The following is a 14,769-nucleotide window of genomic DNA, read 5'->3' on the forward strand; positions in this document are numbered from 1 at the left end:
TTATAGGTGTTTGACGGCATGACAACTACTTGTTATTGTTTATATTCAAATCCATGATTTATTCTTACATGATGTAATTGTGTTCTATATATTGTGACATCATTTTTACTTATATCTTTAAATCGATATTAATTCAAATTAACATTATTTTATATAAACTTATATTTATATTATCATGCTTGCACGGGGAAGGCAGCAGCAGGGCTGATAGGTGACGTAATCCCACTCTAACACCAATGTAGCGATCTCGCTAACGCAAGCAGCACGTCACACAGGGTGAGGCAATCCACACAGGTGGAGGGCGGGCACGAACTTGGGACCTCTCACACTAAAGCATACCACCGATGGCAAGGAGCATATATCAGGTCTATGCTTTAGTGCGAGAGGTCCCGGGTTCGCGTCTGCGCCAGCCCTCCGCCTGTGTGTGGATTGCCTATATATATATATATATATATATATATATATATATATGTGTGTGTGTGGAGGTGAAGAAAAAAGATGAAATACAGGGTCAAGATATACATTTGATAGTGTTCTTACCCATAATCCACTATTTATTTTTTTAACTTACCTGTATAGCATACTTTAACCATTAACTATTGAAAACGTTTTTGACTGCAATTACATCAGTATATCATGTTGATTAAATGTATTTAAATCCCGAGGATTACCTGCACACCTCACCAAGTACAAATAATTAATTAAGACTTTTCTTTCACTATTGACAAGTGTTAGTTACTATATACACTTCTTCACTCATGCCAAATCCATGGTGGCACTACAATATTTATTTGTTTATTTTTTACTCACCACAAATCAATAATTTATATAAAAACACACACACACACACACTCGTCTCGTCGTACAGCAAAGCTGATACTTATGAAATTAGAATATGGAAGTTGGAACTACATCACTTCCTAAAATCCCAATATTATGATATCAATGTATGTATGGGAAAATGTGTGACATGATAACTGAAACACATAGCTTTATTAAAACAGTTACACCGCAGAAACGACTAAACTTACATGGGCAGTTAAACCTCCTGCGAATAAAACAACTGCCCCCTACTTGGAAAACCCTGTCGCTGTTGGCATGTTTGTGACAGTGCTTATTCGGCGAGGTGATGTCATACACATTCATTGCCAGCTCCCTTTGGTTGCCGCAGCCAACCAATCACCATCCATCTACAACGCTATCAGACCTCGAGCTATTCTTGCTGAATTAAAATAAATATTTAAAGGAAGGGTAAGTGAAGAGTTTTGAAGAAGGCTGCAATCAAAAAGGTTTTCTGAAAAAATGTCTCTGCAGGTAAATATTAATCGAAAAAATCGCTCTTTTTTAGTTTATGTAACTGCACTTTGTAATTTGTATGCATATCCTTATAATATTATGTATTTAAATAGTGCTGCATGTTTTATTATTCAAATGTTTAATTTACACATGCCCTCTTTTTAACGCATTGAAAATTGATTGGCTGTAAAGCATCTATAAAGATCACATTAATCTAGCATATTATGCATTTTTTGGCGTCTGAAACAAAGCATATAATAATATGACATTTTATGTAAAATCATAAACTCGGATTACTGATGCGGCAGTATCAGCTTCATAAAAAGGAACCTCGAAATATTAGTCGTAGTCGTCGTATCTCCGGTACACGTTGACCCCGAAGCACTCATTTATCACCAGAAATTCTGTTTGCAAGCAATATTAAAGTGCTGGCGTACTGTTTATCGTGGCCTTACGATACTTACGAGAGGGTGTGTTTAATTAGATTTAGACTATCCAATTTCAATATCAGTGTCTTGTAGGTAATTTGACAAATTAGCTACATTCCGTTATGCTAAATATATATTTACATAGGTGTTTTTTTTTTTTTTTTTTGTGGCTAAACTACAAATATGTACTTTAAACCGTTACTAGTAGAAAAGGCAAACATTAAAACCATGCGCATAGCATCACTACTAAGTATTTCAAACACCAGCCTTATAATATTGGAAAGAGCCTGCTGTTGTAACTTAATCACAGTATTTCAAATTAGATAATTGAAAGGATTTGTTTTACCCGACCCTGATACGCCAACGGGTGTTTTGTTAATGTTATTGATACTACTGCACACTGCTTGAAAAATAGAGGCAGTGTTAGCATTTAGTAAACTGTTACATTTCTCTAACTAAAGTCATCATTTTTTTCTGTTTCTTTAAACAGGCTAACAGTCTGTTACCCAAACATTTTTTCTCTCCCACTGAATATATGCTTCGCATGAGACCTAAAACAGAGGTCCTATTGTAAGTGACTCTACAGCAGTTGTTGATGCATAGTTCAACCCCTAGCCTCTGTTGCTTAAGATAAAAACGTCTGCTAAATGACTAAATAATAATAATAATAATAATAATAATAATAATAATAATAATAATAATAATAATAAAATGTATTATAAAATTATATCATTTGTCAAATATTAAAAGGAAACGTACAGTACCTTCGAAATTACTGGAATTAAATGCCACATTTACTAAGTGTTTGCTTTCCCTTTTTTTATATTTAAAGAATGTTTTGATTAGTGTATTTTAGTGAAACATTAAGTTTTTAATTACACTGACAGAACAGAACAGCCAAATTAATAATTCCACTTGTTACCTATGCTGATGTTGCATTTGTATCTTTTGATGGCTTTGTCTGTGATCCTACAAAGCAAAATTTCTACCAGTCACACTTGTTGTGATAAAGTGAAAATATATATTGGAAAACAAGTAATTTAATAGAAAAGGGACATTTTGGCTCTTGAAATTTGCTAATGCGAATCTCAAAAAAGGCTTGGTAATACTGTACCCAAGAACAACAACAGTTAACTTATTTGAGAAGCAACAAGGGACAGCAATTCAGAATACCGCAGTCCCTGATATTTTCCTAAGTTCAATAGAGGGGCACTAATACCTGATGCTGCCATCTAGTGAGAGCCAATGGAAGTACAGTTAACACATTTGTGTACAAAAAACAACAACACAAAACACAATACAGCACTCAGCTGCTATGGTCCGTATGTTATAGGGTGTGAACTTTCCCCCAAGCTTTTAATGAAAATAACATTACATGAGGTTTGGTGAAACATCACACTAGAAATCTAAAATGGTCTGTGCAGCTCAACATGTATTTTATTAAAAGTTGTTTAGTGTTGTTGTATTTACAAATTGGACTTGAAATATATTTAACTTTTACCACTTTTAAGATTCATCTTAACCGTCAATAAAGTGTGACACTCTCAAGTTTTCAAAGTGTGATGATTGTGAATTATTTAGGCAGTGACCTGTATAATTTGAGTATGTTTGCTGTTTTTTAATTCAGGCAGAATTTGAGAAAGTGGCAGAGGATGTGAAGAAGGTGAAGTCCAGGCCCGAAGATGAGGAACTGCTGGAGCTGTATGGGCTCTACAAACAAGCCACTGTCGGAGAAATTAATATAGGTGGAGGACATTATTATTTTTAAAGAGATCTCTGCTTGGTTTAAAAATGGTCTTTATTTAAGACTCTGATTTTTATTCTTTTAACAGACCAACCTGGAATGTTAGACATGAAGGGTAAAGCGAAATGGGATGCCTGGGATGAAAGAAAAGGTAAAATACTTGCGTTAGTGGAACTAGGTTTCAGGCCACTGCATGCATGGCACACAACCGTTTTATACTTTTAACTAACTTGTGTGCTTATGTGAGTTTAAATCTTCCACAAGGTTATTTATAAATGGTTACACAGTTCTGTGTCTGCAGCTGCTGGCAAACACTGCTAACAGAGATTTCAATACAAAGTCCAGACAGCCTTCTTGTGGAAGATCGGAGAATTTGTGTTCTCAATCCTATCCTGATACCACCTTAAGAAAAATAAAATACACAGCAAACAACATTTCACGTTCTAACACCCGAAACACCTTGTTTAAAGCAGCTTCAAATACATTTTCCACGCCCCCCCCACCCTAGGTCTGTCTAGAAAGAGGCCTTATAGATGTAAGAGCTAGTACTATCTAGTCACCTTATATAAAAGTTTTTCTTTTAATTTGCTGTCAGAAAACGGATGTGCACTAGGTTGTGCTGGTACTTACTAATATAAAAATAATATAATAATAATAAATAATATAAAATATTAATTTATTACTGTATTTGTTTTTTTTTTACAGATGTTTTTCACTCTGTATTTTGTGTCTTGCAGGGATGTCAAAGGATGATGCCATGGCAGCCTATATTGCTAAAGCAAAGGAGGTCATTGATAAATATGGGCTGTAGAGAAAAGTATAACCACTGAAGTAGTATATAGTGCATTTGTCTAATTTGCAAGTGTAGGCTACCCTGTATTTCTCCAAATACTGGGGGTATTTTTTCTAATCATGGTTCAACAGTGGAGTTTGTTTCAAACACACTGTTCATTTTTAAAACCTTTCAGAAATGTACTAAACACAAATAAAACTTTTTTTTTTTTTAATACTGTCACATTTGTCCATTTTTCTTTTGTGATTTCCATTGATGCAGTTTTATTTATTCACAGGTACATCATACCGTATATCTGTAATTGGTATATATTAAGTACAAATGTCCATGCATCATACATTTTTAGACAAAACTATGGGTAAATTAATCCAGTTATGATTGTATCTGTTATTGAGGTTTTCAAAATATGAGAGCTCCTCATGCAGAAAATAATGAAACTACTTATTAAGAACCATATATGGAAATTGTTTGTGTTTCAAATGCTGTGCATGTCTTGTGCTTGAGGGATGAAACACTTTTATGTATAAAGGATGACACAACCCAGTGCCTGGGGCTCAGGTGTCCATCCCATTGAGACTGCAGCTCGCTGCTCTGTTTGTATTCTATTACTACAATAAACTAGACCTTGTTTTTACCACCACCTTTACACGTTAGTGGTTTGTGTTTTCTTACATAACTTAATAACGAGTTCTGGTTTGTGACTGGTTGGGCTAATAAGGCTATGTTATAGGAATCAGTTTACTTAATTTAATTATATATTTTTGGAGAACATTTGCACAATCGGTTTCCCTCAATGTCTCTTTTCTCTGTGTCAAAGAAATATGAACTGGTCCATGCTGATATTCCGATTATTGTAAAATAGGTTGTTTGTAATTATGGTACCGATTGCTGACTTGTAAATTCATTTGACTGTTTCTTTTGTTTTTGTTATGCAGGTTTGAATGTAACCTTAAATGAAACCGTACTGTATGTTGGGATGAATGCTATGTCGCTGACAGTCTGATATCAAATCAACCCAGGTTAATCAACATATTTGCAGTCTCCACTGTGGAATGGCTGACAATTAAAACAACAGAAAAACAGAATTCCACTATTTAAATCTGAAAAGGTGAACATCAGTTTAGATAATCCATTTCAGCAGTCTCTAGGTGTTTTGTGATGTTGTCTATTATTATAGTTTCGTTGCTGGGATCCTTTAAATAAAAGTGAGCACCTGGAAGCATTTGTATTGTGAATTCCCCACTGGTTAGATCCTTCCATGCTGTGAAAAAAATAAAGATGCATCCGCTTTTAGTTTTCATATAATTCTCTTTCATGTCAATGAATTGTATGTGGCCATGTTAAAGTATTTCCACACAATGTACCCATTTAAAAGAAACATGTTGTAGCAAACATGTATTTTCATTTTAAAAGAGACACCTGGCATGTTACTGGCTGAAAGGATATCAGTGAATAGGGGAAGTGCAAGACAGGACTCCAAAAGCATGGCTTGCAAACAGGCATTTCTTTAACTCAGAGTAGTGCAAGATACCACATTGTAAAATGAAAATACACGTTTTCTAAAACACTTTAGATCTATATAATGATGGTGGAGAAAATGTATGGAACTATTTTGTCAGCTACAAGCACTTTAAAGGGGGTCAGAATTGGTAGAATGGTTTTCTGATCCAGATATCTGATGTTATCACTTTCTTCCATTACATGAAATGTACCAGCTTTATTCAGAACACAGTCACTGGGATTTCTTTAAACCATGGTAAGACTGTTAAGCATTAAGTTAAGCTTTAAAAACACTAAGCAATTGTGCCTGGATCCACTTTGCTTTAGTGACTTATGTTTACTTATTGAATTCAATATCATTTCCTGTGCAATTTCAAGACCAATTACTTCACACACACACACACACACACACACACACACACACACATATATATATATATATATATATATATATATATGGATGAAGGCTATATTTGCATCTTGAGCCATTCTAAAAAAAGGCACAATATCACAGTAGTGATGTCAAAAAGTGATAATTCCTCTAGAGGAAAATATACTTGAGCTTTGACCCATTCGACTCCTCGAGAACATCACTTTCAATTAAAACACAAAATGTCTTGTTTTCAATGACTTGGCAACACCCACAGTACTGAAATGTTCATTAATGATAAACAAAATGAGAATATGTTAAACAAAAAAAAAAAGATGTAAAGCTGGTACATCTGTATTTCAGAGAAACTGGAGAAACCGATAACGACATAGAACATCTGTACAGCACTGAAACACTGCTTAATAAAACCGAACTGAACTGCTGAACCTCGTCTTCTTAACATCACAAGGGTATCCATGAATTATAAAAAAATAATGGGCCTCTTCAGCGAGTTACAACTATTAAAAGGTCACATAGACATATCAATTCAATAGAATCAGTGCAGGTGCATAGGATCTCCAGCCAAGCTAAAAGTACGCTCCAAACCAGGTACAGTTTTATTTTTTAATTTAGAGTGCCCTAGTTATTAATATCACCCGCTCTGCCAACTTGAAATGCCTCTTTTTACCCAGTGATCCCAAAACACATATGTTACCAAGTTACTGAACCCTTGGTGTACAGCCAGGACTCGTCTGGCACATGAGCTGTAGGGGTTGCTGTGGTGTATTGAAGCAAACAGGCATTTTATACCTAGCAAGTGTCTATACAAGGCGAATCACTGGGGAGTTTGTGAGTTACCTTCTAGGTCATGTGGTATATCCTCTTTTCCATCAAAACATGTAACAGGGCAGGTAAGAACATTGCTTTCTGGTGCTGGATAGCTTTGAAACAAATACATATTTTTATTAGAAACTTTTTGAGGGCATTTTAATATACATTTCAGTGGAAAATAACTTCAAAATATTTGATACACTTACAGGTGGTAGAAAGATTATTTGCTGGTCTTGCATATGTAATCTTGACATTCAGGAACAGTATTTTTGTACTAAGCAAGTCACAGGTAACTTCTGCCCAAAAGGTCTACCAGTACCTTACCCTCAGGTAATCAAGTTGTCCCAATAAACAACTATAAATGGTGTACCCCATTTGCAAGAAAATATAAAATATTTTACTGAGGAAATATCTTTAATTCACATGTACAGTATATATAGAATAATTGTGCACTAGAGTATGTTTTAAATGGAGTTCAAGAGAACCCCCACAAACACAGTTATATAACACAGCTTTTGCATTAATTGTGCATTCTGTTCACTTTGACCTCAAACCAACTTAAGCTAAGGGGCTATTGCCTGGGGTTACATTCCTTACAAATGCTTACTTAATCTTGTCACGTGGTAAATTAAATACAAAAAAAGGGGAAATACCACAGCATCTCCAGCAGCTTCAGTAAATACTGTAGGCCTCAACGTTAATCATGATCCCCAGTCTTACCTGTATTTCTCTACAACCCGCATATCAGCTCTGAGGACGGGAAGAAATAACTTCATTGCTTCTGTGTTCTTTAAGATTTCAGAAGGAGTTCCGCCTACTGCAGTCATCCATTTGAGGAACTCTTCATCTGACAACTCAGACCTCTTCAGTGAGGCCTGACGTGCCTTGGACTATTGGAAAAACCAAAAGAAATGCACCCTGTCATAGTGTAAAGGAATCAGAATGACTACTAAGCTGCGTGGTAATGTGCAGCCTACTCTTTCGTAGATTGGTTCTTGTTTGAAATGTTTGTATTTCTCTGTAAATGAGTTAAAAGATTCAGCAATTTATTCTTTAGGGATGCAATTTGTTATGAACTGGACAGGCAGGCCAATAGTGGAAAACTATTGACCCGAGTGAATACTTGCTACCCTGGAGGTCTTCCCGAGGGGCATTTGATTTTCCACTAGGGCTGAGTCTGAAGTACTTTATCTAGCGCAGCTCTAGATGTCATGTTTTAAAATTAAAATGGTAGTTTTTTTTGTTTTTTTTTCACAACTGCACATTCAAGTCCTACATAGTGAATGGAAGAGCACAACATGTAAGATTTAGGAGAGTATTTTGTTAGCTATGACCACATTAAGACAAGTCCAATACATTTTTCACAACAGCTTTTTAATGATTATGTTTCTATCCTCCACCACCTCCCTTTGTTTTTGAAATTAACATTTTATATTTGTCAACTGTTTTCTTTTTATTACATCCTTGCACAGCAGTACTCGCATGTTCCTGAACAATTGGGTGTAGAAATACATAAAACACAGTGTCTTGCTGTTATTACAGCTTGTTTTGTTTACCTTTTTCTCTTTTTGCAGACGTTACAAAACATCTGACCACAAATGAATTTCTGTACTATCAATGCAATCATTTTTAGTGTACAGCTGTGCCAGGTGTGCTTAGAAATACTGGCTCCCTGGACTTACAGTGATGTTATTGTTTCATTTATCTGAAATGTATTTTCCCATGAAATTTAAAACCTTGAGATTTCAATCTCATATTGACGGTGGTCCTGGAAAATGTAAGTAATGAAAGTATTAGCTGGCTAAACCACTGGATAGTTTGAAATAATACACTTTTAAATATATCCCTAAAATAAAAATGTACCTTTACAGATTACTTTGTGGAGTTGTAGTGTTCTTTAGTTATTTTGTTGTTGTAGTGTTCTTTAGTTATTCTGCTTAAACGATAAAGTAAACTACATGAACAGTTTACTGTTAACACGCCCTAACTGTTAATTTACCTAATTATCAAATAGTGAAAATTAATGAGGGATAATTATCTGAAAAGTGCATCTAGGGGTGAACAATACTGAACTTCTTGGATCGACCCTAGACGTGAATCTATCATAGAATAATTCCATTCACTATTTTATGTCATCTTCTTTGGAGATTCTCAAAACCTTTGTGACTATGGGTACTAGAATCACTAAAGTATACTAAATGGTGCAAAAGGATAGTATCCATTCACTCAGACAGCTGCAGTTGTATTACTTACATGTGGGGCTGAAGCACCAGATACAAAAAGATGCACTGGCTCTAGTCCATGTTTTTTTTTCAAGTGTTCCGCAGTAGCAAAGCAGGTAAGAGCCCCAAAACTATTGAAATATACAAAGAAAAGTTATTTAAGTGACCAGCTATGTATCTGAATTAAGAGTCAGCACAAGACCCGTTGGTGTATGTCCACCAATACAAGAGGAAATCGATTCAGACTAGCTGTTCACTAGACAGTGTTGGTTATTACTACAAAAAAACACAATCTAACCCGTTACATGTGTCTATGGTGAGTAACAGTAGTGCCAGGTCAAAGCACCTTCACACAGACTATACTAAAAGTGAACAGAACAAATAAAACAATAGAGTGTTTGCAATATGAATCACAAATAATTGCAAACATCATAAAAACAGATCTTATAATAGAGAAACCTCTTGGACAATAAACAGTTACATTATCATTGGGTTTCACTGGCTTTCTTACCTATGACCAAAAAACACAAAAGGTTTTTCTTTGAGTTCTGGCAGCAACATGCTAATGACCTCATCAACAATCTGCTGGATGTCTTCTGCAAAAGGCTCGTGAACTCGGGTTTCTCTTCCAGGAAGTTTAACAGAGTAAACTGTGAAACAAATGTGTTAGATTTTTCAGTTGAGCATGATTGTCACACACATGAACTGCATTCTCAAATGTTCAATGCTGTTCCAAAGCATGCTCGCTGCACATCACAATTAACTGCAGCACATGAAGAAATAAAGTGACAATACAAATATTTGCTCAGGGCTATCACATCTAATAATACCTTCACACCAACGGGATGTACTTAAAAACGGACTTGGTGCCTATTCAAATCTGCACAACAACAGTTACTTGTTCTTGAAAGTTATATCTAGTTCAGAAACATTTAAAAAAAAAAAAAGACTGCAACATTGATTCTCCTGATAGTTTACTCGATTCATTCTGCACCTTAAAAAAACAATATGCAATAAACATTTTCAACCGTGTGAGAGACAGAGAGGGTTAAATATCCAGTACACTTCCCATGCAGCCTATTGACCTACAGCACTAGAGACAACAATAGCTTGTGGAGGAGGCTGCTGATGTAATGAAATTAGACACAGTGTGCTATTGTCCTCCCCGATCAGAAAGAGACTAATGAAGCCTTTGCAATCCGGCCCAAGCAACATCAGATGTGATCTGAATAAGAATGCAAGCCAAGGCATTCAAAGTTTGCCAACTCGAATCTGTAAAATGCTAATGCCTCCTTTTCATTAACTACTGAACAGTGTAACAGGAGGGCATTTTCATCAGTTCCGTTATTTAAAGAGGGCTCTGGGTTTTAATTTAGAAAATAGTGATGGGAGATGGAGGAATTCCCATCTTTATTACCAATTATTCAAAATAAGGTTTAGCGTGTGTGTGTGTATATATATATATATATATGTACACAGGTAGTAGGTATGTATCTTCAGGACACCCATTTGAAAAAAATCTAACTCGTGTATGTTTTTAACATACGTTCATGGTGCTTTTGATTCCCATTTTGTTTGTGCTGTTGTCGTGGTAATCGTGTTGAGAATGTTTTTTCAATTTAAGAGTCCAATTTTACAGCCACCTTAAAGGGGATGAGATAAAAAAAATCTGTGGTAGGGAACAGGACTGACTGTCTTCCTCCGGCCTACAGTGTGGACGGAGGAAATCAAAATGCTGAAATCCAGGCCCCATGTGAAGTAATATTCTGGGGTCAAGTGAGCTAAAATTCTTACATCAATTTATATTTAAGAACTATTTTAAAATGAGTTCACAGCATGCCCATTTTTTTCTAAAGTTACATTTTATGGTAGATATATTTATGTTTGTTTATTCCATTTAAAAAATACCTTTCAATAAAAGTATGTATTAAATATCTACAGAAGCATGACATATTACTACCTGTATATGCAGATATACTCAAACAACAACAAACTAATCAATTCTCTTTTTCTTAAAGATACAGCCAGTCCAAATCAGTGAATAACGGAATTCCTTGTGAATTGCGGAATTTGCAGGCTCCTGTGGAATTCAGTCTTCCACAGATTTGCTATATTCTGCAGCTACATCGTCATCATAACTATCATAAACAAGCTTCTAAACTGACCTGAAATATACAACTTAGTTGTTCGGTTCTAGTTTTATTAAATGAACAGATGTCTTCTCCTTCAAAAAGCAGGAGTTAATTAAAGACTGGATATACAGTTTTGAAAATGTGGCCCAATAATAAGTTTCATGTGAGGTGACGTGGTGTTTTTGTTAGACAGTTTTATACATTTTACTAACAAAAATGCTTGATATATTAACCCATACACTGTTTGATATGATTATGTTTACTTGATTAACATTTGTATAAACTACAACGTATTTAAATACACTCCGCAGATATCTACTTAATGTTTGCATATTTTCCAGCAGATCTGGACTGACTATTCAAGGCTCAAGGATCTATTCAGTAGCAGCTACTTTACTAATGGGCTGGCAAGTATACAATAGATTCTATTGTTTACTCTCTAGCCCATTACTAAAGTAGCTGCCATCTGCTGGCAGACAGTGGAACTGCTTGAGGGTGTGAAACAATTTAAAATTCAATTTCATGAGAATCAAGCTTCATTTTTTCATAAAAACTGACAATGTGGTCAAGCAGCGGAGGATCTAACGAGGGCTGTTGTTTAAATCATTAAGAGGGCCTTTCCAGAAATACACTCACATGAGACTGAGATGCACAGTTATTTTTTATTTATTTATTTATTTACTTTTATTATAACCTTACACTTATTTAAATTAGATAAACAGCAGTGGTATTAAAATACACTACTTTTTATATCAATTGAATATGTAAGCAATGACACCCGACTGTACTGCCTCAAGCTGTGTTGTGGCTTAAGGCTCAGCTGAGTGCCTATGACTATATAATTGGATTGTGTCAGTGCAACCCACGCCTTCAAGAGGATTATTTGCACTTATAAAATAGCTTGAAATGGTTATTTTACAAAAATAAAACAAAAAAACTGCTAGATTTTAGCCTTTTAATGATCTTTTATTGAATGTATCCTTCATTGTTAATGTATTTGCTGTCTGCAATTACTGTACTGTTGTTTACAAGAATACTTCGCAAATGGACAACTTTAGAATCTGAACCTATTTTTTTTCCCATACGCAATCCCTTGATTGATTGACATTTGAAATGTGTACGATTCTGTTTACTTTCTTACATGTTGGCTGAACTAATACCTTCGTACCTTCTACTGAACTGTTAAAGAGTTGGCCCCAGCGAGCATAATAAATGGAACCTCCTCCAGCCCAGGGAAAGCAGACCAGTCTTGACACAGCATCAGGTCGTTTGCAAAAACAGTTTATTACTTTTTCCATCCTAAAACAAAAAGAGAGAGATAACGAAATGTGCTTTTAATGCCTTTCTGCACCCCTCTATTTATCGAGAAAGGAGCAGATTGTTGATCTGCAGACCCCTGGACATTTCAGAGGGGTCATTTTTTAGTAAGATACTCAAGTACATGCATTTTCTTGACCAAATTAGCCATAGAATACATTGAAATGTGTACTTAATTAATGGGCTGATTTAACTAAGATATGAATGCACAAATTACTCAAGGCCCCCTAAAGCTAGTTTGTTATAATACATAAAAAGTATTTGCAAACTATTGGCACCCTACGTTTATTTTCCATAATTCAAGGTAACAGATTAAGGACAAGCATTTAGTAAACTTTAACCACAAAAAACAAACAAACTTATTTCCTTGAAAGTATTTGTTTTTGATAAAAGTATTGACACGCCTGCTTTAGAATTTCATTTGTCCTCCTTTTGCTTTGATTATGGCTTTCATACGTTTATGGTAATTCTGAATTCTGGGCCTATTCTGTCTTGCATATTGCCTTCAGCTCAGACAAACTGCATGCACAATGCTTGGCTACAGATTTTTTCAGATTAGTTCAAAGCATTTCTATTGGATTGAGATCTGGTGATTGCGAAGGCCATTCCCGTACTTTTATCTTTGCTTTCTTTAAGAATTCCTGAGTTGACTAAGCTTTATGCTTTGGGTCACTGTTGTGTTGGTAGAGAAACTGTCTGGCAATCAGCCTACGAGCAGATGGTATTATTGTAGTTTGTACAATGTTCTGATAAATGGTGATCGAACCACCTCCATGTTTAACAATAGGTACAAGGTTTACTTCATAAAATACTTTTTTTTTTTTTTTTTTCTCCAAACATACTGTGGTCCATTCACAAACTGTAACTGGTCTGTTTTAGACACTTTTGTTGAAGAATATTTCAGATTCATGTTCATATTTCTTGGCAAATTGTAGATGGTTTGTTTTCTTAAATTTCTTTAAAAGTGGTTTGGAGCAAGGTCTATCTGCATACAACTTTTCTGTGCTCAGGTGCCTTTGTACAGTTTTTTCATGCACTATTATACCTGATGCTTCTAAACCTTTCTTTAAGTCCTTGGCTGTTAATCTTTTTTAAGCGGCTCGGACATTCTCCAACCTGCTGTACCCGTAATTTTCTTTGGACATCCATTTCTTTCCAATTTCAGTTGAATCTGTTCTGTGGTACTTCTTGATTATTGCTCTGATTTTGGTTTGCGTATTTATTTGATACTGTTCTGTAGCCATTTCCTTTGCTGTAGTTTGCTATGAACGCTTTTCTCAAATGTGAATCCAACTCCTTTGCCTTGACCATCATCTGCCTTGTTGCCAAAACTTGCTTCAATAGACTTTGGAAATAATGACCTCTTTTCCTGGCTATTGCCTTTATAATGCAGCTTAGTTACAGTGTAATGGTTTTCAATCAATTATATATATATATATATATATATATATATATATATATATATATATATATATATATATATATATATATATATATATACTTAAGTGTTTTTTGTTTGTTTGTTTTGTCTTTTTATTTATAAAGATTACTTCTTAAACTCCAAAAAAAAAAAAAAATATGCATGTTGGTCTTCGTCATATTAATTAGTGACTCATGTTCAGTAAGTGCTTGTATTGTATTTCTCTTGAATTATATTACATGTAGGATTCCAACACATTTCACTGTGTGCATGTGTGAGAGTGTTTGTGTACAGCTATATGCTATGGAGGAAATGTTACAAAATTACATTTATCCGAGTCATTCACAAAACACTATGGCATTACTTATTTAACAGTTAAATTCATTCAAGAGTATCGTTTTACAGTAAATTGTCTGACCTGTTGTCTCTGTATAACACAGCCCTAGGAGTGTTTTATTTATGCTTGTTCAGTGTAATTGCTTTTAATATACAGTACTGTGCATACTGTATTTGAAACCTGCAACGCTAATTAAAATTGTAGATTCAATTATAAATAAATACCTCGTATACCTGAGTCTTGGTGAGGGCACGGAAAGCTGTTCGGACTGTACGCTGATTTAGCTGTGCCATAACAGAAATTATTTTCATTACACTACTTCCTGCTACAAGTCCAATCGTGTTTTTACAAGTGACATCAAGACGCCCCCTTTCCGGCT

The 14,769-nt window shown here is 35.0% G+C and overlaps 2 protein-coding genes across 3 annotated transcripts; one reads left to right on the plus strand and one right to left on the minus strand.

The window, feature by feature from the left end:
* The first annotated feature begins 1,207 nt into the window (after positions 1-1,207).
* acbd7 (acyl-CoA binding domain containing 7) lies at positions 1,208-4,907 on the plus strand. Its single transcript, XM_041245484.1, has 4 exons — positions 1,208-1,314; positions 3,352-3,469; positions 3,557-3,619; positions 4,206-4,907. The coding sequence occupies exons 1-4, from the start codon at positions 1,303-1,305 to the stop codon at positions 4,277-4,279; spliced, it is 267 nt and encodes an 88-aa protein (XP_041101418.1). The 5' UTR covers positions 1,208-1,302; the 3' UTR covers positions 4,280-4,907.
* Positions 4,681-14,696, minus strand: olah (oleoyl-ACP hydrolase). Of its 2 annotated transcripts, none has more exons than XM_041245482.1 (7): positions 14,615-14,696; positions 12,485-12,615; positions 9,696-9,834; positions 9,216-9,315; positions 7,683-7,852; positions 6,990-7,072; positions 4,681-5,522 (listed from the first exon to the last, which is right to left on the minus strand). In XM_041245482.1, the coding sequence occupies exons 2-7, from the start codon at positions 12,612-12,614 to the stop codon at positions 5,377-5,379; spliced, it is 768 nt and encodes a 255-aa protein (XP_041101416.1). In that variant the 5' UTR covers position 12,615; positions 14,615-14,696; the 3' UTR covers positions 4,681-5,376. The 2 variants fall into 2 exon arrangements, with proteins under 2 accessions (XP_041101416.1, XP_041101417.1); XM_041245483.1 differs by having other exon boundaries at positions 14,624-14,695.
* Positions 14,697-14,769: the final 73 nt, after the last annotated feature.

Source organism: Polyodon spathula, chromosome 3 (assembly GCF_017654505.1).
Source record: "Polyodon spathula isolate WHYD16114869_AA chromosome 3, ASM1765450v1, whole genome shotgun sequence".
Lineage (NCBI taxonomy): Eukaryota > Metazoa > Chordata > Actinopteri > Acipenseriformes > Polyodontidae > Polyodon > Polyodon spathula.